This window comes from Pinus tabuliformis, chromosome J (genome assembly GCF_031772625.1).
Source record: "Pinus tabuliformis cultivar Carrire ecotype Pingquan chromosome J, CPIR1, whole genome shotgun sequence".
NCBI lineage: Eukaryota > Viridiplantae > Streptophyta > Pinopsida > Pinales > Pinaceae > Pinus > Pinus tabuliformis.
This window is the reverse complement of record NC_142295.1, coordinates 1126913282-1126939232: the sequence shown is the minus strand read 5'-3', so window position 1 is coordinate 1126939232 and position 25951 is coordinate 1126913282. Positions and strand designations below refer to the sequence as shown.

At 41.1% G+C, this 25951-nt stretch overlaps 2 protein-coding genes across 10 annotated transcripts in view; both read left to right on the top strand.

Moving 5' to 3' along the window:
• PSS1 (phosphatidyl serine synthase family protein) overlaps positions 1-25951 on the top strand; it is a 270634-nt gene that overhangs the window by 219076 nt on the left and 25607 nt on the right. The gene's annotated exons all lie outside the window — the stretch shown is intronic.
• LOC149231041 (protein HESO1-like) lies at positions 7773-8903 on the top strand. The gene has a single exon (XM_089376885.1). The coding sequence runs from the start codon at positions 7773-7775 to the stop codon at positions 8901-8903; it is 1131 nt and encodes a 376-aa protein (XP_089233011.1).

The following is a 25951-nucleotide window of genomic DNA, read 5'->3' as shown; positions in this document are numbered from 1 at the left end:
TCATGAAGCCCAATAGATGTGTCTCTTCACCCTCAACGAAGTGTATAAATAAGAGAGACCTTTTCCTCATTTGGACATCATCTCATCACATCTTCTTCTCTCTCTTGATTGGGTCATACAACATTGGAGGCATCTCTTTTTCTTCGCATGTGTGGCAGCTCCCTCTCTCTCTCTACTTTGCATGTGTGGAAGAAGGCCAAGTTTTTCTAGGTGAAACAGGTCGTAGATTTCAAGGCATTGACCAGCGTTGACTTTGGGTGATTTGACCAGCGTTGACCTCAATTTTTGTGTCGAAAATTTGATTTTAGGAGGCCTCATTTATTGGCACATTAATCGAGGTGTTTGGGGACAGTTTTACTAGTGTTGACTTCAGGTTGTCTTCTGTTTTGACCACAGAAAATTACAGCAGAATTTCTCTCTCCTTTGACTAGGTTTGACCAAATAATTTGAGCTGATTTGAAGGCTCAATTTCTCTGCTGTTTGGAGGATGTTTTTGGGCAGCTTTGACCATCGTTGACTTTCTGGTTAGGGCTGATTTAACTGCTGATTTGGCAGATCTGTTTTGGGCTTGTATTTGTACTCTCATTCTTTGCTGAACTATTGAAGAATAATAAGAAGATTTGATCAAAGGGTTACCCCACATTGGGGTTTGTCCCTAGCATCCGCCACATTTTGTGTCCTCTTGTCTTGGCTTGTCTTATGCATATGATTTTATGTTCTATCTGCATTTACTGTCAATGTTTATAAGTTAATGTGATAGCTACTTGATAGAATTGAATTTGTCATTGGGCTACTAAAGGAATATTGAAGTAAATTGTCTTAAGCATAGAGCATACCATTGTTATCTAAAATTAACATGGAATTAGAGCTGAAGTGAAGACAAAGGCCAAGAAAGAGTGAAAGCAAAGCAATCATTAAATGAAGCAGTTGGATAAGGACTTGGAATTAGTCCCAATGACGACTACATCTTTCTTCAAATCCGAGGACAAGCTTAAGGACAAGTCCGACTATCATGCATGGAAGATGACTTTGGAAGAAAATGATGCCATGTACTATATCAAAGGAAGAATAACTGAGCCTCCTTCAAGTGCATCCGCTGCTGTTCAAACCAAGTACAAGAAAGGTGAGGTAAAAGCTAAGAAGATTATTGTTGATTCTATTCATAAGCCTTTGGTTGCATATATTTCTACTTTGGAAACATGTAAGATGTATGAAAGGTTGGTTGGGATGTTCAAAGTGAACAATGCAAATCAAATTCTCTTTCTCAAGAACAAGTTGAAAGACATCAAGATGGATAGAGGAGAATCCATCCAACCCTACTTCATGAGGATCACCGAGATCAAGAATGATCTCCTATCTATTGGAGAAGTCACTGATGACCGGGAACTCTCTCTTATTGCACTTCGGGGCCTTACAAGAGATTGGGATGTGTTCAACACCACCATTCTCAACAATGACAGAATTCCGAGATTTGAGGAATTATTGGCCAGATGCACTCAAGACGAAATAAGGATGATGGAACGAGACAAGCCCTCAAATGGAAACAATCCTACTACCTTCTCCGCTTATTCTAGAAGAAGGAACAGTGTTGGTCAAAGGAATCAATGACAAGGGTTCAAGTCGGGATTCAAAGAAGGAAGAAGAGGAAGGTGTTTCAATTGTAACAAGTTTGGCCACTTCACTAGAGAGTGTCCTCACAAGAAGGATACTCCAAGAGATGACGACAACAATAACAACAACAACTTCAAGGGAAATGGCAATCGAAGGAACAATAGGTTCAATAACAAAGGGAAGAGGAATGCTCCTGCTGCTCGAAATGGAGGTGGCCGTCCTCCCAAGAAGTCGAGAAACTCCAGGTATGATGAATTTAATGTTGCAAAGCAAAATGAATTTTATCTTATTTTTCCCCTCTCCACCGCCTCTCCTCCGGATACATTGGACCATTGGTTGATTGATAGTGGTGCCTCAAGGCACTTCACTGGGTATAAAGAAGCTCTCTCAAACTTGGTTGAGAAGACTATGAATGCATAAGCGGGTAAAGAATACATGTGTTGAGCTACCAAGGAAGTTATAACCCCCAAAGAAGCTAAAGCAAGACCCTCGACCATAGGGAGAGGACCCTTTAGGGGGCTCGACTGATAAGGAGAGGAGAGGAGGCGGAGGTTTGATTCTCCCTACTCGACTCACCTCATCACTATATCACCCATCGTATCACAGTTCACCCGTTGAACCAACACCTGCCTTCCTCGATGCTTATTGGGTGGTGGGCTTAATCATTATATATGTCATTACGCTTTAGCAGAGAAGGCAAAATGCCGGTAGAGCCATGCCGGTACTCGATTCAGGTGTTGATCACTCGATACAGGAGTCGATATTGGTACTCATCCAGGTGTTTATTTCGTCCATGCCCAGTGGAAATGACAGGTTTCAATGCACTCGATTCAAGAGTCGATACAGTCGATGAAATAGACCCTAGAATCGACCTCTACCTCGATACCCTCTATCTCGAACTCACTTGCCGATAAGACAAATATGGAGATGATACTTGGGGATAATGCCACTTATCCCATGAAAGGGATTGGGACCGTTACCCTTCACTTAAATCAAGGTCAAACCCTTCACCTACAAGAAGTGCTATATGTACTTGACTTGAAAAAGAGCCTGGTTTCTATTTCTGCGATGGAAGACAAAGGTTTTAAGGTGTCATTCATTGATGGGAAGGTTCGTCTTTAGCAAAGGAATCCAAGAGATGCATTCACCTTCATTTCAAAGCCTTACTCGATGTAAGGAAGATGGTCACAGGGATGCCCGAATTCAACTTGAATCATGAAGGTGTTTGTCAGGGATATGCAACTAGAAAGCATACAAGGGGACCATTCCCCTCAAATGAGACTGTAACCACTGATATTCTTCAATTGGTCCATTCTGATTTGTCAGGTATGATGCTCGTTACATCTTTGGGTGGATATTTGTATTATGCTATTTTTTTGGATGACTTCTCTCGCAAGACATGGATTTATTTCTTAAAGAAGAAGAACGAAGCATTCAAATGGTTCCTCTCCTTCAAAGCCTTGTTTGAAGAAGATCAAAATTTTGAGGACCGATAATGGGATTGAATACGAGTCTAATGAATTCAAAGACTATTGCAGAGAAGTTGGCATTAAGAGGGAGACTACAACCACTTATACTCTTGAACAAAAAGGTGTTGCTGAAAGGAAGAATCATACTATCATTAAAGCTACCCGGGCTATGCTTCATGATCAAGGTCTTCCGAAGTTCTTATGGGGAGAAGCTGCCAACACCGCTGTGTATATCCAAAACCAATGCCCACATCAAGCTTTGGACTTCAAGACACTCGAAGAAGTATTCACCGGTAAAAAACTTCATGTTTCTCATTTTAGAATTTTTGGATGTCCCATGTACTTTCATGTGCCAAAAGAAAAAAGAAACAAACTAGATGCATATGGGAAGAAAGGGACATTTGTGGGCTACAATGAAACTTCGAAGGCATATAGAATCTATGTGCCTAGTCAAAGGGAACTGGAATTAAGTCATGATGTCACTTTCGATGAAGATTCTGCACTTAGAAAGATTTGAGATCTTCGTATTCCTAGGAAGGCCGATGATGATGCTGATGCAGAAAAGCAGGATAAATCTCCGTCCGATGAACCGATGATTGATGTTGAAGGTCCGATGGATCCCATTGATCCACCTCCTAGTGAGCCCTCTACTACAAGGAAGATGCCTTTGTGGCTCAAAGATACTCTTGAAGATGTCGAGAAACACATTGCATCGAGGGGGACATCAATAGGTACCAAGGGTACTTAGCTGCCATGAGTACCATTGTACAATCTGAGCCTTGTACATTCGAAGAAGCCGTGAAGCAACAAGTTTGGAAGGATGCGATGAACGAGGAGTATGAGTCAATCATGAAGAATGATGTCTGGGATGTGGTTCCTAGACCCAAGGATAAGTCCGTGGTCACTTCGAAATGGCTCTACAAGATCAAACATGGAGCTGATGGGAGTGCTGAGAAATTCAAGGCTAGATTTGTAGCTCGAGGCTTCTCTTAAAAGGAAGGAGTAGACTATGATGAGATATTTGCACCAGTTTCCCTTTATACCACCATCCAGTCGATCGTAGCCCTTGCTACCTTGCAAGGATGGAACTTTAATTAGATGGATGTCAAGACTCAAAACTACCTTCTTGTGTGGTTCGCTTAAGGAAGAAGTATATGTGGAACAACCCTAGGGGTTCGAAGTTCAAGATCGTGAGACACATGTATGCAAGTTGAAGAAAGCCCTCTATGGGTTGAAGCAAGCCCCTAGGGCTTGGTATGAGAGGATCGATAGCTATCTTATGAAGCTGGGATTTACAAGAAGCGATCTGACCGGAACCTATAGTTCAAGGTTGAAAGGGACAAACCTCTCTTCTGGTCCTTTATGTGGATGATCTCTTTTTAACAGGTGATGAACCTCTCATTCATCAATGCAAAAGGGAGTTGGCTTCTGAGTTCGAGATGAAGGACCTAGGATTGATGCATTATTTCCTAGGGTTGGAGGTCTGGCAAAAGCCAGGTGAGATTTTCCTTTCTCAGGGAAAATATATTGTGAAGCTACTTGAGAGATGTGGAATGGTGGACTGCAAGTCTGTGACTATTCCGATGGAACTCAACTTGAAGAAGCTATGAGAAAGTGTTGTTGGGCCCGAATTGGCGAACCCTACTGAGTATTGTCAACTTGTGGGAGCACCAATGTTCTTGGTCAACTCCAGTCTTGACATATGCTTCGTTGTGAACACGTTGAGTCAATATATGGTCGAGCTCCAAAAATCTCTTGAGATATCTCAGGGGCACTATCCACTATGGACTGAGATACACTGCCGGGGATTTGAGGCTATGTGGATATTCAGATGTTGACTGGGCTGGCAGTGTGGTGGATCATAAGAGCACGTCTAGATGTTGCTTCTTTTTGGGGTCTACTTCTATATCTTGGATGAGCAGGAAGAAGAAATCGATTGCACTAAGCATCGCCAAGGCTGAATACATTGTTGCGAGTATGGCTTGTTATGAAGTAGTTTGGTTGAGGAAGCTCTTTAGTGAGCTATTTGAGCACGTGCTAGATACGACTGTGATCTTCTACGACAACCAGAGTGGGATTCGTTTATCAGAGAATCCCATGTTCCACGACCGCTCCAAGCACATTGATATCAGGTACCACTTTATCCGGGATATGGTACAACGGGGAGCAGTTAGGCTCCAACACATCAAGATGATGAGCAGGTTGCAGAATTTCTCACGAAGGCTCTTGGGAAGGTCAAATTCTTAACCTTCCGAGAGAGACTTAGATTGTGGAACGACGCCCTTATGAGGGTCCTGTATGAGTTGGACACAGAGCTCTGGGAGCTCTGGGGGGCATGGGGTACTTCTTGGAGCTAGCTATGAGCGACCATAGGGTGAGTGGTTCACCTTCCCCTAGTGGTGCACTAGATACAGGGTGAGTGGTTCACCTTCCCCTAGTGGTGCATTGGATACAGGGTGAGTGGTTCACCTTCCCCTGTGATACTCCATTTGGTTGACATGTGTGTAGGGTGAGTGGTTCACCTTCCCATACCTGGACACATGCATGTAGGGTAAGTGGTTCACCTTCCCCTACGGTTGACATATGCATAGGATGAGTGTTTCACCTTCTCCTATGGCATATGAGCAGGATGAGTGGTTTTGTTAGGTCCATATACTACTAGTGTAACCCTTATTGTTATTAGTACAACCCCCTTATTATGTTGTTGTGCCCATGTAGTCCCCATATTGTTAATATTGTGCCCCATAGAAGCCCACTATTGTTATTATTGTGCCCTTACATTATTATTGTTATGTCAGCTTTGTTTATATTATGACCCCTTAGACTCCTATATATAGAAAGGAGGCCTTGTCATTTGTATCATCCAAGAATTGTTCATTTGTGTAATGTAAAGGAGGTTGCCTCCTCGAAGAGGCTGAATTCTAAGGCGTTGATCTATCTTTTCTATCTTTTTGTGAGCTGGTTTCATAACATTTGGTATTAGAGCTTTGGATTCTAGGGTTTCACTGCCCCAAACAGGTCATCGTGGAATTTACGCTATAACTTTTTTTCTGTGACATTTCAGAAGCTAAAACAAAAACCCATTTGAGATGAAATCTCTCTGAACCTCGAGTCCAATTTCAGAGATTTTCGCGCCATATTTTCGGATATATGATCTGAGGAAGTTAGGGTTTTTGCAAGCTCCAGAATTGCATCTAAAACAGGGCATCGTGGAATTTTCGCTATAATGTTTTCGCTACGAAGTTTCAGAAGCTAAAACAAAAACCCATTTGAGAAGAAATCAGTCTGAACCTCGTGTCTGAATTTCAGACCTTGTCTTGCTATATTTTCAGATATATGATCCGAGGAAGTTAGGGTTTTTGCAGACTCTCGAATTACATCCTAAACATGTGACCTTGGGAAAATCGTCATAACTTTCTCTCTGAGCATCAGATTGAAATTTCATAAGAAATTACAGAAAGAGGACAGACTATGTTTCGTTTGGATATAATTTTCAGAACCTAAGGTTGAAACAGTGACACGCGGCACGTCATACAAGCTCACTCTACTGAACTAGTCTATAATTAGTTCATCACGGGAGATTGGGAATAAATTTTTCTTCGAGAATCCAATTGCAATCAGACTTGTAGAGTTAGAAAGAAGACTCAAAGGGCTATTACAGGCCGAAATTTCAGAACTTAAAGATCTAAAATTACAAAGTTACAGTCATTTCAAGATCGAGATCCTAAAATCAAGAAAAAGCGAGATGAGGAAGTTTGATGGCAAGGATCCGATAAATTGGATACTACAGATGGAGAAATATTTTGATCTACATGGTGTACCTTGTTACAAAAGGTACGTATTGCATCTAATTATTTAGAACCAAATCAATTTTTATGGTATAAAGGGCTTTGTTCTTGTAAACCACTTGTTACGTGGTCAATTTTCACGAAGGAAATGATAGCACATTATGAGGATACAAAGAGCAACACCTTCTTTAGCCAATTGATAAATCTCAAACAAAAGGGTTCAATGGCAGAGCACATTGAGGACTTTCAAAAATTGAATATAAGGGTAAATGATATTCTAGTGAAGCAAAAGATAAATAGTTTTGTGTTATGAATATAATTCATAACAATTAGATAAATAAAATAAATATTAATATTAAATAATTAAATATTATTTAGGCTAAATAGTCATTAAATTAAGTGAAAAGGCATGTCTAAAAGACATGCCCATTCACGAAAGGTCACCTGCTGAGGTATAAAAGCAGGGTCCTCATTGTAATCTTATATCATCTTATACATTTTATATATATTAATAAATTAGTATTTATTAAATACCTGTGTGTATTTTTACATTCAATTCTACAAGCTATCAGTTTTTATGCATCAACCATAGTTTTAATGCTTCAATGGTATCAAAGCCATGGCACATGATATAATCATGCAAGCCTTTGAACATAGTTCGCCTCACAATGTGCCATTACGTTCACATCTTGATTACGTTGAACAATTTAGTATTCAAGAAGCATTACAACATTTAGAAAAATCATTTGCAGAAGTTAAAGAATGTCCAAAGGAAATCGATAATAAGGAAAATGATCTAAATCAAGTTAATGATTTAGATGAAGATGATGTGGATGAGGACTATCTTGAGAAACAAGAAGATGAACAACTGCCTTCTGTATCTAGTGGCATTTTTAGAGAAGCAATGGCTATAAGCAGAGATTCTGAGACCAACAGTCAGAAAAGATGCAAAAATGAAGTACACACTAGCAGAGACTCTGAAATCTGCCATACAAGTTACAAATATGAGAAACTGGGATGTAGAAAATCTAAAACCAGCCACAAGTTAAGCAAAGAAGTTATACCAGATGAAATTTCACCTGTCTGTTGGACATTTTCTTCTCCTCATGTTATTCGGCACAGAGCTGAACAACTAGAGATGGATGAAACAAAAAAATTACAGCTTGTTCCATCATCTTTAAGTTTTCTTGGGGATCTATTTGATGAAGTCTATACCATGCTTCAACCCAGTATACAAGGTTATGAAGCACAGCGAGCATTGATTAGTTTTGTTGACAAAATTGTAAAGCTAAAGATTCATGGTAGCAGTGTTAGCAGTTCTGGCCTTTCTGTAAGGGCATTTGGTTCGTTTACAATGGATTTATTTACAGCAGAAAGTGACTTGGACTTAGCTGTAAGTCTTGGTCATACTGGGAATGCTTTCCCGAGAGAAAATAAAATTCAAGTTCTCAAGAAGTTGGTAAAGGGACTTTATGGTCTTCATGGTGGAGGCAAGATCCGTGCTGTTCAACCAATACTGAGGGCTATTGTGCCTATTGTGAAATTTGTGGATTGCAGAAGTGGAATTGAGTGTGATATTTCTATTGAAAATAAAGAGGGAGTCTATAAATCGGAGCTAATCCACATTTTTTCTTCAATTGACAAGAGAATTCAAAAGCTTTGCTATCTGATGAAAGCTTGGGCAAAGGCACATAACATCAATAGCTCAAAGGATGGAACACTAAATTCTCTGTCAATAATTCTCTTAGTTTCTTTTCACTTGCAGACTCAGGCTACTCCAATTCTTCCACCATTTTCTGTATTTTTGGAAGTTGGATGTGGCCTTCCAGAGGTGGAGAAAAGAGTGTTGATTGAAGAAGCAGAAAGGCAAAAATTGAAACTAATGGATTCCATTTCCATTGATGACTTCCCCTTGGATCAAGACAATAAGCTAGGCATACAAGCGCAGAGCCATGACGGAGATTATGGCATTAATCAGGACACCATAATTAACCCCACTGTAGAGCAACAATGCAATGGAAACCCTTGGAAGTAAAAGAAAGAGAAACCCCAACAGGAAAGCAGGAGGAGACTTGCGAGAGGCCCCAGGAGTGGGGGCGAAACAGTTGCAACAGAGACAATGCAAAATATGTTTCTCGTTCTTGCAGAAGATCAAAGAGTTGTTAGCACAGAGTACCAATCCTCGGGAACTCAGGTTTTAATAAGAGTCACTTTATTGGTAGCTGGTTTTGTGATAGGAGCAAAAGGAAATTCTGCAAGATTGATAAGTCAAACAATTGGTGCAGTGGTTCAGTCATGGACAAAAACTAACTGTGTTGACCCTGATGCGGTTCCTTTCAGAGTATTCCGTATACAAGGCAAGAAACCCCTTCTGCAGGCTGTTGTCAATCTCATAGAGCAAGCAGTGGCAAAATACAGGGAGCTCTGTGAATGCAAGAGGAGAGGAGAATTTGTGCAGAGAGAGCATGTCATCAATGGCGTTGAGTTTTATTATCAACCTCCACCCAAGAAAGCCCTAGAATATGACAGTCTGCAAAAACTCACTAATTCCTATGAAGACATTCAGCCTGAGCCACACCTCCCTAGCCCTAATCTTCGCCATCACATTAATCTTCATACCAATAATAACAATTCTGATCATAGTTATCACACTAATTCTTATGCAAACTGCATTATTCCTCCTGGTTTCAATAGACATTATCCTAAATACCTGAATTTGTGTCATTGTTTTCATGGTGAGAAGCAAAATGTGATGGGTTTGCATATTGCACATACTCTGGCATTTCCCAAAAACAATGTTTGGGCAATGGCAGCTGATCAGTTTTATAACTCCAAGATGTTGGAGGAGGTTGTGGGCATGAGCGTGGAGATTTGCAGGGGTGTCGACATAGAACTGCAGAGGACGAATATGGAGAGCACTGTGAAACTGCTGATGGCAGAAAAGTCTGGGGGATATCAAGAGCCAAGGGGCAGTATTGGTAGAAATGACTATTAAATTGGCAACTAGGGCCAAACTACATGTGGGTCAGCTTATTTATGGCAGCTGATATTTTTATTGGATCCCTCTCGTCGAGAGGTGTAGGATTGATCCAAAGACCATCCGATTCCGATAAGTACTTATGGAGATATGAATTTATTTTGATTATGTAATTAATATTATTATCAAGCCGACCAACTCTTATGTAGGCTCCAGAAGCCCAAACATCATATCTATTCAACCTATACGTTTTTGGTATAAATAGAAGAGGATTTGATGTTAGTTGGCACACACCTTCATGAGTAGTCTCCTCTCCACGTTTGGGTTTTTGGTGAAGGAGAGAGACACCATGAGTGATACGCTAGTCTTCAAGTGATGCCCTAGCTACTGTACGTTACCCTAGCCCCTAGCTGCAAAGATCTGGCCGCAGTAAAGGAGGCCTCATACGCACCCAAAGGAAAGGCGCTATCCGCATTAAGAAGACTCTAATACGCTGAAATGCCTAGCAATATATGCACAAGAGGGAAACCTTACGCAGTTAGACATCCACGCAGTACACGCTGTCAGGAGGACAATGTATGCACAGTTTTGGAAACACTATACGATGAGCAGGCAATGTAGATATCTACGCTGTTCATATTTGTTGTTCTTTACGCAAGGCTGAAAGATTGATACATAGTCATGGTGACACTTACTATGTTGTTCATATACGCTGACACATATATGTTGTACATACGCAGAGCACAGGGTCATGATAATGAAGCCACAATAAGTAAAGAAGCTGCTGTCAAGGTAAAGGAATCCGCAGTAGGGTATGGTGCAGTCATGGCACACAGAAATCGTTGACACTCTCAATGTATGTGGATCTCACAGCGTAGATTATATGAAGGAATCCGCAGTAGGGTATGGTGTAGTCATGGCACGCAGCAATTGTTGACACTCTCGATGTACGTGGATCCGGCAACATAGATCCGGGAATAGAGAATCCAATCACACAGTTTCATGAAGACTTATTATTGGAGACAGTTAGCAGTCGATGGAGACTTTATGCGATGCAGGTCATGGAGACATCAAAGCACTGTCATGGATATACACAGTCATGGAAATATCCATACGTTGTCATGGAGACATAACAATCTCAGGCATATTTGTGAAGACAAGAGTCTGTGACACTCTTTGTCTCGATCTACAGTTATAGTCCCGTCATAATCATGATGAGAAGGATTCCTGTAATCCCACAAAAATGCACGGCATAGTGATATCAGTGAGAGTAAAGGATGGCTATAATGAACGGTCTAATATCATGATGATGCACATGAAGGGCAGCAGCATGATAAGATCATGGTCATGGGTAGCATGATGATAATCACAACTATTACAGCATGGTGTCATATGCAGTGATGCATGTAGTACTATGATAGGTGAAGTCGTCACCTTGGAGAATCAGTGGAAGCAAAATGTCTTCAACTAATCTCATCGTTATACGAAATGATCTATGCTAGATCTAGATAAGTCAAAGTGTTGACTTCTATTGTAAATGTACTATCTCTCTCTCTCTCCTTCTCTGCTGAACTTTGAAGAACATAAAAAGAAGAATTCAAGGGTTTCCCCACACATTGTGGGGTTTGTCCCTGGCTGGCGTCACATCTTGTGTCCTCTTGTCTTGGCTTGTCTTCTGCGATTTATATTTATGCTCTATCTACAGTTTATCTTAATGCTGATGTGATTGCTAACCATGAAAATTTAAAGAAATTGCTCTAGCATAGAACATACCTAAATTTAACATGGTTTCAGAGCTGAGGTGAAGACAATGCCCAAGCAAGAGTGAAAGAGCAATCACCAAAGACAGTTGGGACAAGACAAAAGGATCAATGGGTTCTTCACAATTCACTTAGGGTGAAGTCGAAGCAGAGCATATTATCAGAATGGCGCAGCAAAACTTCTGATGGCATACCTAAAGATCACTTCATTGGGAAGTTCGGATCTAAGGGTGGAAGGAAAGGTAGATGTCTTGGTTATGAGTTCGGCCCTTATACGAAGGAGTGTCTGAATGGCAGAAATGCAGGTCATCAAGGACACGGCCGACCCTTCAAGGAAGCAAGGAACCCCAGGAATGGAAGTTGAAGGCTTTAAGGTGTCATTCGTTGATGGAAAGGTACGTGTTTAAAAATAGAATTTTCAAAGATGCTTTTGAGTTAAGGGTTGTATTAAGTCCACTGGGGACCATGTCGATTGACACAGCACCGGAGGTCTGTGAGTCAGATGGTGACAGGGAAGCCTGAATTCAAAAAGAGCATGAAAGTACATGTTTGAGATGTACTGAAGGAAAATCTTACAAGGGGACCATTCCCCTCATGTAGCAGGTCTACAAGTTTGAAACAACCCGTGGAGTTTGAGATTCTTGAACGGGAATCTCATGTATACAGGTAGAAGAAAGCCCTCTATGGCTTGAAGCAAGACACCCTCGGCATAGTATGAGAGGATCAACAGCTGTCTGATGAAGCTGAGATTCACTAGGAGTGAAATTGAACCAAAGCATCCGAAGGTTGTGGATGACAGACCTCTCATACCGGCACCTATGTCTGACAAGTGCAGACCCTCTCATTTGTAGGAGAAAGAGGGAGTTGGATTCCGTATGTGGAATGATAAACTGCAAGCCTGTGACTACCTCAAGGATATCAACTTTCAGAAGCTATATGGTAATGACGTCGGACCAGATTTGGGAAATGCCTCTGAGTTTCATAAACTCAATCACGTTGATGTTCTTGGTGAACTTCCGTCCGGACATATGTTTTGCAGTTAGCATGGTGAGCTCATATTTGGTTGAGCCTCACTAGATTGGTGCCAAGAATCCTCTGAGATATCCTCGAGGCACAATCTCTCATGGATTGAGATACACTGTCGGAGATATGAAATTGCATGATCATTCGAATGCTGATTACGCAGATAATGTGGAGGATCACTGGAGCACTTCTTAGTGTTGTTTCTCTTTGGATTCTGCTTCGGTATAATGGATGAGCAGGAAGCAGAAGTTAGTTTCCATAAGCACCATCGAGACTGGATACATATCTACGAGTATGATCTCGTATGAAGCTGCCTGGTTGGGGAAGCTCTTCAGTGAGCTATTTTGATCACATACCACTGTGATTCTCTGTAACAACCAAAGGTGGGGTTAGATTATTAGGAATCCCGTATTCGTCGATTGCTCCAGTAGACAGACATCATCTGGGATATGTAAGTCGATGAGCAAGGAGGTTCCATCGCATTAAGATGATGTACAGGTCGATACACCTTGTCAAAGACCTGAGGAAAGATCTAATCTATGATTTTCCCAAATGACTTGGAGTCGTCAAGAAACCCTTGTACAAGGGTCCTGCATGTTGCATACATTGAGCTCTGGGAGCTCTGAGGGCTTGCGGTTCTTACTGGAGCAACATACGACCACAGGGTGACTCACCCTTCCCTGGTGGTGCGCACTGGAACAAGATGATTCACTCTCTTGTGGGACAAGATGATTCGCTCTCTTGTGGAACATGTTGATTCGCTCTCTAGTGTAGCAGGATTGATGTGTTCTCCTGTGAGGCCTGGATTGATGTGTTCTCCATGGCGATTGTAGCAGGATTGATGTGTTCTCCTGTGAGGCCTGGATTGATGTGTTCTCCATGGCGATTGTAGGAGGATTGATGTGTTCTCCTGTGAGGCCTGGATTGATGTGTTCTCCATGGCGATTGTAGAAAGATTGATGTGTTCTCCTATGAGGCCTGGATTGATGTGTTCTCCATGGCGATTGTAGCAGGATTGATGTGTTCTCCATGGCGATTGTAGCAGGATTGATGTGTTCTCCTGTGAAGGCAGGATTGATTAGTTCTCCTGTTGAGGCATCCTACCCATGCAGTCTGGGACTCATGGGAAGTACCTCATCTGATCAATGAGCAGGGAAATGAAGTTAGGGATCATAGTAGTATCGATGGACGCATCATTGTATCTACCGTACTCCCTACGCTAGGATGACCTCCATTGATCTGGGATCAATGATACTGGTCTGGGACCAGTGGTAGGAGTTGTACCATACTATGACGCTGACTTCGGGTCGGTTGAGACTGGTCTAGGACCAGTGGTACATACTCTGAGACTGAATTCGTGTCAGTGTAGGACTGGTCTGGGACCAGTGAGAGTGGTACATACTATGACACTGACTTCGGGTCGGTTGAGACTAGTCTGGGACCAGTGGTACACTTTCTGAGCCTGTGATACTAGTCTGGGACCAGTGGTACACTTTCTGAGCCTGTGATACTAGTCTGGGACTATGGTAGGAGTTGTACCATACTATGACGCTGACTTCGGGTCGGTTGAGACTGGTTTGGGACCAGTGGTACATACTCTAAGACTGACTTCGTGTCAGTGTAGGACTAGTCTGGGACCAGTGAGAGTGGTACATACTATGACGCTGACTTCGGGTCGGTTGAGATTGGTCTGGGACCAATGGTACACTCTCTAAGCCTGCGATACTGGTCTGGGACCAGTGGTAGGAGTTGTACCATACTATGACGCTGACTTCGGGTCGGTTGAGACTGGTCTGGGACCAGTGGTACATACTCTGAGACTGACTTCGTGTCAGTGTAGGACTGGTCTAGGACCAGTGAGAGTGGTACATACTATGACGCTGACTTCGGGTCGGTTGAGACTGGTCTAGGACCAGTGGTACACTCTCTGAGCCTGCGATATTGGTCTAGGACCAGTGGTAGGAGTTGTACCATACTATGACGCTAACTTCGGGTCGATTAAGACTGGTTTGGGACCAGTGGTACATACTCTGAGACTGACTTCATGTCAGTGTAGGACTGGTCTGGGACCACTGAGAGTGGTACATACTATGACGCTAACTTCGGGTCGGTTGAGACTAGTCTGGGACCAGTGGTACACTCTCTAAGCCTACGATACTGGTCTGGGACCAGTGGTAGGAGTAGTACCCACTATGACGCTGACTTTGGGTCGGTTGAGACTGGTCTGGGACCAGTGGTATGCACTCTGAGACTGACTTCGGATCAGTGGAGAATGGTATGAGACATTCTCGATCAATTCTTCTTCTTCATAGTTCAGCAGAGCTGAGCCAACAGAGCTAACAGAGCCAGCAGCGCTGAGCAGAGCCAGCAAAGCTGAGCAGAGCTAGCAGAGCTGAGCTAAGCAGAGCAGAGCAGAGCCAACAGAGCTGAGCAGAGCTAGCAGAGCCAGCAGAGCTGAGCAGAGTAGAGTAGAGCAGAGCTAGCAGAGCCAGCAGAGCTAACAGAGCTAGCAGAGTTGAGCGAAGCAAAGCAGAGCTAGCAAAGCCAGCAAAGCTGAGCAGAGTTGGGCAGAGCAGTGAAGGGCACTGATGGCAGAGATAGTACAGTCGGACTTATGGATCACCAGATGGAGTTCTCCCTAGTTGAGAGGGAGTATTAAATTGGCAACTAGGGCCAAACTCCATGTGGGTCAGTTTATTTATGGCAGCTGATATTTTATTGGATCCCTCTCGTCGAGAGGTGTAGGATTGATCCAAAGATTATCCGATTCCGATAAGTATTTATGGAGATATGAATTTATTTTGATTATGTAATTATTATCAAGCCGACCAGCTCTTATGTAGGTTCTAGAAGCCCAAACGTCATGTCTATTCAACATATACGTTTTTGGTATAAATAGAAGAGGATTTGATGTCATTTGGCACACACCTTCATGAGTAGTCTCCTCCTCTCCACGTCTGGGTTTTTGGTGAAGGAGAGAGACACCATGAGTGATACGCTGGTCTTCAAGTGATGCCCTAGCTGCTGTACGTTACCCTAGCCGCAGAGATCTGGCCGCAGTAAAGGAGGCCTCATACGCACCCAAAGGAAAGGCCCTATCCGCATTAAGAAGACTCTAATACGCTGAAATGCCCAGCAATATATGCACAAGAGGGAAACCTTACGCAGTTAGACATCCACGCAGTATACGCTGTCATGAGGACAATGTATGCACAGTTTTGGAAATACTATACGATGAGCAGGCAATGTAGATATCTACACTGTTCATATATGTTGTTCTTTACGCAGGGCTGAAATATTGATACGTAGTCATGGTGACACTTACTATGCTGTTCATACGCAGAGCACAGGGTCATGATAATGAAGCCGCAGTAAGTAAAGAAGATGCTGTCAAGGTAAAGGAATCCGCAGTAGGGTATGGTGCAGTCATGGCACGCAGAAATCACTGACACTCTCAATGTATGTGGATCTCGCAACGTAGATTATATGAAGGAATCCGCAATAGGGTATGGTGCAATCATGGCACACAGCAATTGTTGACACTCTCGATGTACGTGGATCCAGCAGCATAGATCCGGGAACAGAGAATCCAGTCACGCAGTTTCATGAAGACTTATTCATGGAGACAGTTAGCAATCTATGGAGACTTTATACGATGCAAGAGATGGAGACATCAAAGCACTGTCATGGATAAACACAGTCATGGAAATATCCATACGCTGTCATGGAGACATAACAGTCTCAGGCATACTTGTGAAGACAAGAGTCTGTGACACTCTTTGTCTCGATCTACAGTCATAGTCCCGTCATAATCATGATGAGAAGGATTCCTGTAATCCCACAGAAATGCATGGCATAGTGATCTCAGTTAGAATAAAGGATGGCTAGAATGAACGGTCTAATATCATGATGATGCACATGAAGCGCAACAGCATGAGATCATGGACATATAGGACAACATGATGATGATGCATAGGCAGCATTATAAGATCATGAACATGAAGGGCAACAGCATGATAAGATCATGGACATGGGCAGCATGATGATAATCACAACTATTGCAGCATGGCGTCATATGCAGTGATGCATGTAGTACTATGATAGGTGAAGCCGTCACCTTGGAGAATCAGTTGAAGCAGAATGTTTTCAACTAATCTCATCGTTATACGAAATGATCTATGCTAGATCTAGATAAGTCAAAGTGTTGACTTCTATTGTAAATGTACTATCTCTCTCTTTCTTTGCTGAACTTTGAAGAACATAAAAAGAAGAATTGATCAAGGGTTTCCCCACACATTGTGGGGTTTGTCCCTGGCTGGCGCCACATCTTGTGTCCTCTTGTCTTGGCTTGTCTTCTGCGATTTATATTTATGTTCTATCTGCAGTTTATCTTAATGTTGATATGATTGCTAACTATCAAAATTTAAATAAATTGCTCTAGCATAGAACATACCTAAATTTAACAATGACTCAACAAATGTGACTAGAAGTTATGGTGCGCCGGTCGAGACAATCAAACAGTGCGATTAGAGAAAAAAATGGCGTGAGTGCATTTCTTTCTTCCGAACCGTCTCCATCTCCAGTGATCATCGCCACGTATCGCCAAATGACTAACATACAATCGTTAATGGTTATATATAACTAAATATATAAATATATGTATACATTTAGGTTAATATGTATATTATATAAAACTTATATATATATATATATATATATATATATATATTAGACTTGTTAAAAAAATAAAAAATAAAAATCCAAGGAAATAGTACTGATAAGCTACATGACGAATCGATGACGAGACGACAGACACTAAAGAGAAGAAAACCCCCAGCGTTAAAGCTTTGAGGACAAAGCTTCCGAAGGAAGAGGCTATGTTATGAATATAATTCATAACAATTAGATAAATAAAATAAATATTAATATTAAATAATTAAATATTATTTAGGTTAAGTAGTCATTAAATTAAGTGAAAAGGCATGTCTAAAAAACATGCCCATTCACAAAAGGTTGTCTGCTGAGGTATAAAAGCAGGGTCCTCATTGTAATCTTATATCATCTTATACATTTTATATATATTAATAAATTATTATTTATTAATTACCTATGTGTATTTTTACATTCAAGTCTACAAGCTATCAGTTTTTGTGCATCAGCCATAGTTTTTATGCTTCATTTGTCTATGCCATGGAAGCTGATATCGATGGTATGAAGAAAGACATGGAAGGTTTGAAGGAAGGTGGGACAAAGCTGCTACAAGAAAGGCCTCCTAATGACAAAAAGGATCAACAAACATCAAAAGAAGAGGATATACACCGGGAACCAACCCTAGAGAAAGAACAAATGAATCCGACCATATCTTGTATTGCAATGGCAGGAATTACCACTCCTCAAACTCTCAAGATAGAAGGACATATCAAGAAGAAGAAGGTTCAAGCAGTGAAATATGAGAAAAGTATCAAGAAACATCAAAAGAAAAGGATACTCACCAGGAATCAACCCCAGAGAAAGAAGAAATGAATCTGACCATATCTTGTAATGCATTGGTCGGAATTACCACTCCTCAAACTATAAAGATAAAAGGACATATCAAGAAGAAAAAGGTTCAAGAAGTGAAAGATCACATCGAGAAAGAAGAAAATGAATCTGACCATATCTTGTAATGCATTGGCTAGAATTACCACTCCTCAAACTATCAAGATAGAAGAACATATCAAGAATAAAAATGTTCAAGAAGTGAAAGATCACATCGAGCATCAAGAAATCAATCCGACCATATCTTGTAATGCATTTCCAAAAATTACCATTCCTCAAACTCTCAAGATAGAAGGACATATCAAGAAGAAAAATGTTCAAAAAATGAAAGATCACATCGAGCATCAAGAAATGAATCCGACTATATCTTGTAATGCATTGGAAGAAATTACCACTCCTCAAACTCTCAAGATAGAAGGACATATCAAGAAGAAAAATATTCAAGCAATGAAAAATCACATCGAGCATCAACAGCAAATTCCCCAACTTTTAAAGGATAATGCCACTTTGGTGCAAAATCGAATGAAACAACAAGCAAATTAACATCGCAGTGAAAGAAGTTTTGATGTAGGCGATTGGGTATTTTTACGGCTACATCTCAAGCAAGCTATTTATGAGAAGGAAATGTTGCCAATACTACATGCACTTAAGAAATGTCGACCTTACCTAATGGGAAGACACTTCAAGGTAAAAATGGATCATGATAGTCTTAAATACTTTTTAGAACAAAGATTATCTTTAAAAGAACAGAAAAAATGGGTCACAAAAATGTTGGGTTATGACTTTGAAATCATTTACAAAAAAGGGAAGCAAAATGTTGTTGCAGATGCACTCTCAAGAAAGGATGGGGATGTGGAAGCATTGTTTTGTGTTATTTCTATTATCTAACCAGATTGGATAAACAAAGCAAGGGATGAATGGAAGAAGGATAAAGAAGTGTGGCTACTCATTCAAAAGTGGCAGAAGATCCAAGTTCAAACAATATCACCAGAATTTGACGAGGAAGGAAAAATCATATTGGAACCGGGAGCAGTCACAGAAACAAGAACCCAACAGCTACGAAATCGATCAATTTCAGAGTGTCTCATTAAGTGGAATAACTTACCCGCTGAAGATTCCACATGGGAGGACAAGAATTTTATAAAGAAGCATCAAGAACTACTCAAGTGTTGAGGACAACACTTTTTGAAGGAGAGGGGCATGTTAGGTCCCTATACTACTAGTGTAACCCCTTATTGTTATTAGTACAACCCCCTTATTATATTGTTGTGCCCATGTAGTCCCATATTGTTAATATTGTGCCCCATAGAAGCCCACTATTGTTATTATTGTGCCCTTACATTATTATTGTTATGTCATCTCTAATTATATTATGACCCCTTAGACTCCTATATATAGAAAGGAGGTCTTGTCATTGGTATCATCCAAGACTTGTTCATTTGTGTAATGTAAAGGAGGTCGCCCCATCGAAGAGGCTGGTTTCTAAGTCGTTGATCTATCTTTTCTATCTTTTTGTGAGCTGGTTTCATAACAGGTTCACCTTCTCCTATTGATGCCCCGACACACATCCTACCCATAGAGTTCGAGACTCATGGGAAGTACCTCTCATCTGGCCAATGAGTTGGGAAAAACTGGTTAGGGACCATAGCACTACCGATGGATGCATCGTGTACTACCGTACTCCCTATGACTAAGATACATGGTGTTCAGCAACTTGATTTGTGATCAAAGATTGACTTTAGTCAGTAGAGAGTGGTATGATACACTCTCGATCAATTCTTCTTCATTATTACGTCATGGTTCAACAGAACAAAGCAGTGATGGCATGATGGCATGATGATGGATTGGTAGGAGGAATTCTCCCTAGTTGAGAGGGAGTGTTAAATTTGGCAACTAGGGCCAAATTCCACCTTAGGACAATTCATATGATGGAGATGATTATTGCATTGGATTCTTCTTTTGGAGAGGTACAATTTTGATATAAATATCATCTCATTCTGACAAGTAGAAATGGAATTATGAATTTATTTCTCTTATGGAAAAATTGCCAAGGTTGGCTCCAGTGAAATGTAGGCTCATGAAGCCCAATAGATGTGTCTCTTCACGCTCAACAAAGTGTATAAATAAGAAACCTTTTCCCCATTTGGACATCATATCATCACATCTTCTTCTCTCTCTTGATTGGGTCATACAACATTGGAGGCATATCTTCTTCGCATGTGTGGCAGCTCCCTCTCTCTCTCTACTTCGCACGTGTGGCAGGAGGCCGAGTTTTTCGGGGTGAAACAGGTCGCAGATTTCAACCCGTTGACCAGCATTGACTTTGGCTGATTTGACCAGTGTTGACCTCGATTTTTGTGCCATAAGTTCGGTTTTAGGAGGCTGCATTTATTGGCACAGAAATCGAGGTGTTTGGGGACAGTTTGACCAGCGTTGACTTCAGGTTGACTTCTGTTTTGACCGCAGAAAATTACAGTAGACTTTCTCTCTCCTTTGACTAGGTTTGACTGAAGAATTTGAATTGATTTGAAGGCCAAATTGGAGTGCTGTTTGGAGGATGTCTTGGGGCAGCTTTGACCACCATTGACATTCTGGTTAGGGCTGATTTGACTGTTGATTTGGCAGATCTGTTTTGGGCTTGTATTTGTACTCTCTTTCTGCTGAACTATTGAAGAATAATAAGAAAATTTGACTCCTTTGACTGGGTTTGACCGAAGAATTTGAGCTGATTTGAAGGCAGAATTGGACTGCTGTTTGGAGTATGTTTTGGGGCAGCTTTGACCACCATTGACTTTCTGGTTAGGGCTGTTTTGACTGCTGATTTAGCAGATCTGTTTTGGTCTTGTATTTGTACTCTCTCTCTGCGGAACTATTGAAGAATAATAAGAAGATTTGATCAAAGGGTTTCCCCACATTCGGGTTTGTCCTCAGCATCCACCACATCTTGTGTCCTCTTGTCTTGGCTTGTCTTATGCATATGATTTTATCTTCTATCTGCATTTACTGTCAATGTTTATAAGTTAATGTGATTGCTACTGGATATAATTGGAATTTGTCATTGGGCTGTTAAAGGAACATTGAAGTAAATTGTCTTAAGCATTGAACATACTATTGTTATCTAAAATTAACATGGAGGATTCGAGAATTAATGGCACATGACCAGGAGGTCATGAACTTTTTCTACCTAGGGAGTCTGATGCAAGAGCATTAGAGCTTCCAAGCCACTAAGTCCTTGATGTAACAAAGCTTCAAGAAGGGGTCTTGATTTTTTAGAAGAATTTATATTCTTCTATGTAAATAAATTGTATTTTCCAAGTTGAGATATTTTATGAGTTTTAGAACTAGATGAGTCATAGTTTAAAAAACTATGGATAGATGAGATTTTGTCCACAAGGAAAAAACTAATTTACCTTGAAAAGCATGAGAGATTTAGGGAATAAATCATGAGAGATTTACAGAATAAATCAGAGAGTGATTTATAGATGTAGGAAATCTACTTTTCCTCCAACTTTGTATATAATCATTGTAAGCCTATAGGCAAGGCTAATGGCCAAATGCATGTAGAATCAAGCCATATGTGAATAAATCAGGATTTTCATTATGTATGTACAATTCTGGTCTTTATTAATGAGAAGAGGAATTCATTAATTGTTGTGTTTTTATTTTGTGTGTTTATGCATGAATACATGGATATTTGGTGGATGTTTACTTGATGTGAATGATGACTTGTTACTATACAAGAGTCCTAATAGAAGGCAGTCAAATCTGTGTGAATGACTGTAAGAGAAATAATGAAGTGCTAATTTTTTTACAACAAAGCTAGGTAGAATTCCAATTTAGAATTCCAGTTGAGATTGAGGTTGAATTTGGGTAGAACCTGCATTGGTTCAAAAATTTGTAGAAGTCTCCATGACTTAGAAGAATCTGGTGACGAATAATGGATTTCAATGTGAGTAAATCGAAAGAACTAGTAGACTTGTTTCAAAGAAGTATGTGTGTATGGATTGAAGGGTGTAGAAATTAATAGAAATTTGCTACTACTGATGAAATAGATTACAAATTTCCTCTACGATTCCGTGGAATGGAAATCACTATTTAGAAACACATGCAATGACATGCAACCATTAAAACACCACAATAACACAATGATTTACAGGGGAACCCAACTGGTAAAAACCCCTTTGTTGCTTTTCATTAATCAGATGAGAATGAGAAACTATTACAATGTCTTGCTTCAATCCTGAAGCACACCCTGCACTGTAAACCTATTTCCCTGTTGACCATCCTGCTCAAGCCCACACTTAACCAATTCAAGGCCCCAACTAACTTCTATTTCCTTGCGCAATTCTGGAGGAATTAGCTTGAAAAGATAGGAATTTTCTCCTAATTTCTTGCACAATTCCCAAGGAATGATTCACCTTCTTAACTGCCAAGCCTGTACACTCAACTAGTATACAATTGATAATTACAATGTGCCTTTTCCTCCACTCCAGCTAGGCAATTCGAATTCCATGCATGTTTGGGCCATTTTTAGCTAAATGACTAGTTTAACTGAGAGATCACTGCCAACAGTTCTACTACTCGACTGATCTTCAACTGACACAACTAGGTATTTGAGCTAAGTTATCTGAGTTCAACTGAAAATAATTGAACTAGATTGCTAAATTTTAGCAATCACTACAAGCACAACTCTACTTCTAGCCTATAACTCAAATTTATTGGGTTAACTAGTAGACAAATCCATGTCACTCTAGCGAACTGCCATCCAAGTCATCCTGCTAATGTGGAAAAGCGAATTACTAAAGTTGACTAAGGCACAAGTCAAATTTAGTCTTTCTTGCTACAATTTCTATCACTCCCTCTTAGTAAGAAAGGGATTTTTCACCACCCCTATCTTGCACCTATGGAATTCGAATTTGCCTCTTGACAATGCCTTTGTCAAGATATATGCATCATGCTCCTTAGTTGGAATGTACTGTAGCATCATAATTCTCCTATGCACACAATCCCGTAAGTGATGGTACCTGATATCAATGTGCTTGGATCGGTCGTGAAATAATGGATTCTCAGAGTTTAATACAACTTTGATTATCACAATAAATCACTGTTGGATCCATCTCTTGACTGAAAAGACCCACAAGTATTTTCCTCATCCATATGGCCTCACATGTTGCTTGACTTGCAGCCATGTATTCAACCTTTGCTTAGCTGAGTGCCACAGATCTCTATTTGCTGCTATATTAGGAAATCGCTGCAAACGCAACACTGAAGATAGCACTCGAAGTACTTTTCCTATATGATGGACTTCCTGCCCAATCTGCATCGGTGAAGCCTTGGAGCTTCGCTCCCTCTGTCCTCCTGTACCATAACCCATACTCAGTTGTGGCTCTGAGGTACCTCAACACATGCTTTGCTACCTTCCCATACAGCTTGGTAGGCTTCACCATATTTTGATTCAACTGATTATCTGCATAGCATATGTCGGGCCTTGTGTTCACCAGATACATCAAGGATCCCACAAGCTGTCTGTAGATGGTAGCATCTACTGCCTCTCTTGAAGAAGCACTTTCCTTCCTCCAGTTTGTAGCTAGAGGTGTGTCCATAGGCTTGCAGTTCTCCATGTGAAATCTTTGAAGTATTTCAGAGGAATACTTCCCCTAACTCACAAATAGCTCACCATCACCTTGCCATACTTCTAGCCCAAGGAAGTAATGCATCAATCCCATGCCTTTCATCTCAAATTCTCTCGCAAGGTCCTTCTTGCAGGAGTGGATCAAATTCTCATCCCCTATAAGTATCAAATTATCAACATACAAAACCAAGATAAACAACTTGCCATCTACCACAATGTGATAGAGATTGGAATATGCTTCACTTTGGGTGAAGCCCAATCCACTCAGATATGTGTCGATCTGAGTGTACCATGCTCGGGAGGCCTATTTGAGACCATACAAGGCTCTCCTGAGTCTACACACATGTCTCCTTGTCATATGTCTCAAATCCTTCTAGCTGCTCTATGTAAATTTCTTCCTCAACAACACCATTGAGAAAGGCAGTCTTCACATCCATCTGATGGATTTTCCACCCCATCTATGTAGCTAATGCTAGAATGGTTTTGATCGAGGAATATCTTGCCATGGGGGCAAAAGTTTCCTCATAGTCAACTCCCTCTACCTAAGAGAACCTTTTGTCACAAATTTGGCCTTGTACTTATCGATGCTCCCATCAGCTGCATGCTTCACTTTGTAGATCCACCTGGAACCAACCACTGACTTGTTCTTTGGTCTCGACACCACCTCCCATACATTGTTCTTCATGATGGAGTCATACTCCTCCACCATGGCATCAACCCACACTGTTTGAGAAAATGCTTCCTCAACTGAAGAAGGATCAATCTCAATGAGTTTGTCATGAGAGCCATATACTTGGTGTACCTGTCTGATGACCTCCTCTGCCTACGCTGAGATGTAGGAGCTCCCACATGCTCCCATGCATCATGTACCAATATGTTAGCTTCTTTGGTTCTCTTCCTCCCCTCTCTGGAAGATTCTGGTTGAGTGGGTGCCTCCACTCGGCCTCTTGTCTGCTCCTCTACTTGTGGCTACTCCACAACATCCTGAAGCTCTGCATGAGGCTCCTCCTTTGGAGCTAGAAGCTCCTCCTCCAGTGGGATACTCATCTCTCGCTCTAGAGAGCATCTCATAGCCTTCTCCTCATCAAATTTGACATCTCTCCTCACTACTGTCACCCTGAGTGAGGGAAAATACACCTGATAATTATGTGGTGTCTTTGTGTATCCTACAAAGACTCCCATCTCAGTTGTAGGCTCAAGTTTCTTCCTGCTATCCTTGGAGACATGACAATACACAGTAGCTCCAAAAATTCTAAAATGAGATACATCTGGCTTCCTCCCAGAGAAAGCTTCTTCGGGTGTGATCATGCCAAGTATTCTATGAGGGCTCCTATTCTGCAAATAAACTACGACGTTGCATGCTTTTTCCTATAGGTGTAATGGCAACCCCTGATCATGCAACATGGCTCTTGCTACTCCTACTATGCTTTTGTTCTTCCTTTTAGCCACCCCATTTTGTTGTGGGTTATGGGGTGCTATCAGTTCTCTTCTAATACCCTCTTTGGCACAAAACTCCTTGAAGGTGTTAGATACATATTCTCCTCCATTATCACTTCTCAGGGCTTTCAATTTTTGACTAGTCTCCTTTTCAACCAATGTTTTGAATTAAACAAATTTTGAGAAACTTAGAATTCTTCCGCATAAAGAAGATCCAACATTTTCTAGAAAAGTCATCAACAAAAATCACATAATACATATGTTTTGTTGTAGAGGCTATAGAAAATGGTCCACATACATCAGAGTGGACTCGCTCCAAGATTGCTCCAGCTCTGCTATCTCGGCCTTAGAAGGTGGATTTGACATATTTCCCCAATGTGCATCCCTTGCAGACATCATGCTGGTCAAGGGTGCATTTCGAGAGACCAGTGGTAATCTGTTGCATGATTTTTAAGGCTCCATGGTGTAAGTGTCCCATGCGCCTGTGCCAAAGTTCTCCAACATCTCGACTTTGCACTTCTCCTGCCTTGCTACTCAGTGCAGTGCAAGCTTCCACCTCAAGTTTGTAGATATTCTTCACTCGAACTCCAATCTGTTTCACCTGCCCGGTAGCTACATGTCTCAAAAAGGCTTTCCCTTTACTGAAAACAACATCATAGCCACGATCCTCCAATACAGCTATAGAGATCAAGTTCTTCAGCCCAGGTACATACATG

Bases quoted from the DNA above. Each gene is read 5' to 3' on its own strand.
- LOC149231041 (XM_089376885.1), top strand. From the start codon at position 7,773: ATGGCTATAAGCAGAGATTCTGAGACCAACAGTCAGAAAAGATGCAAA.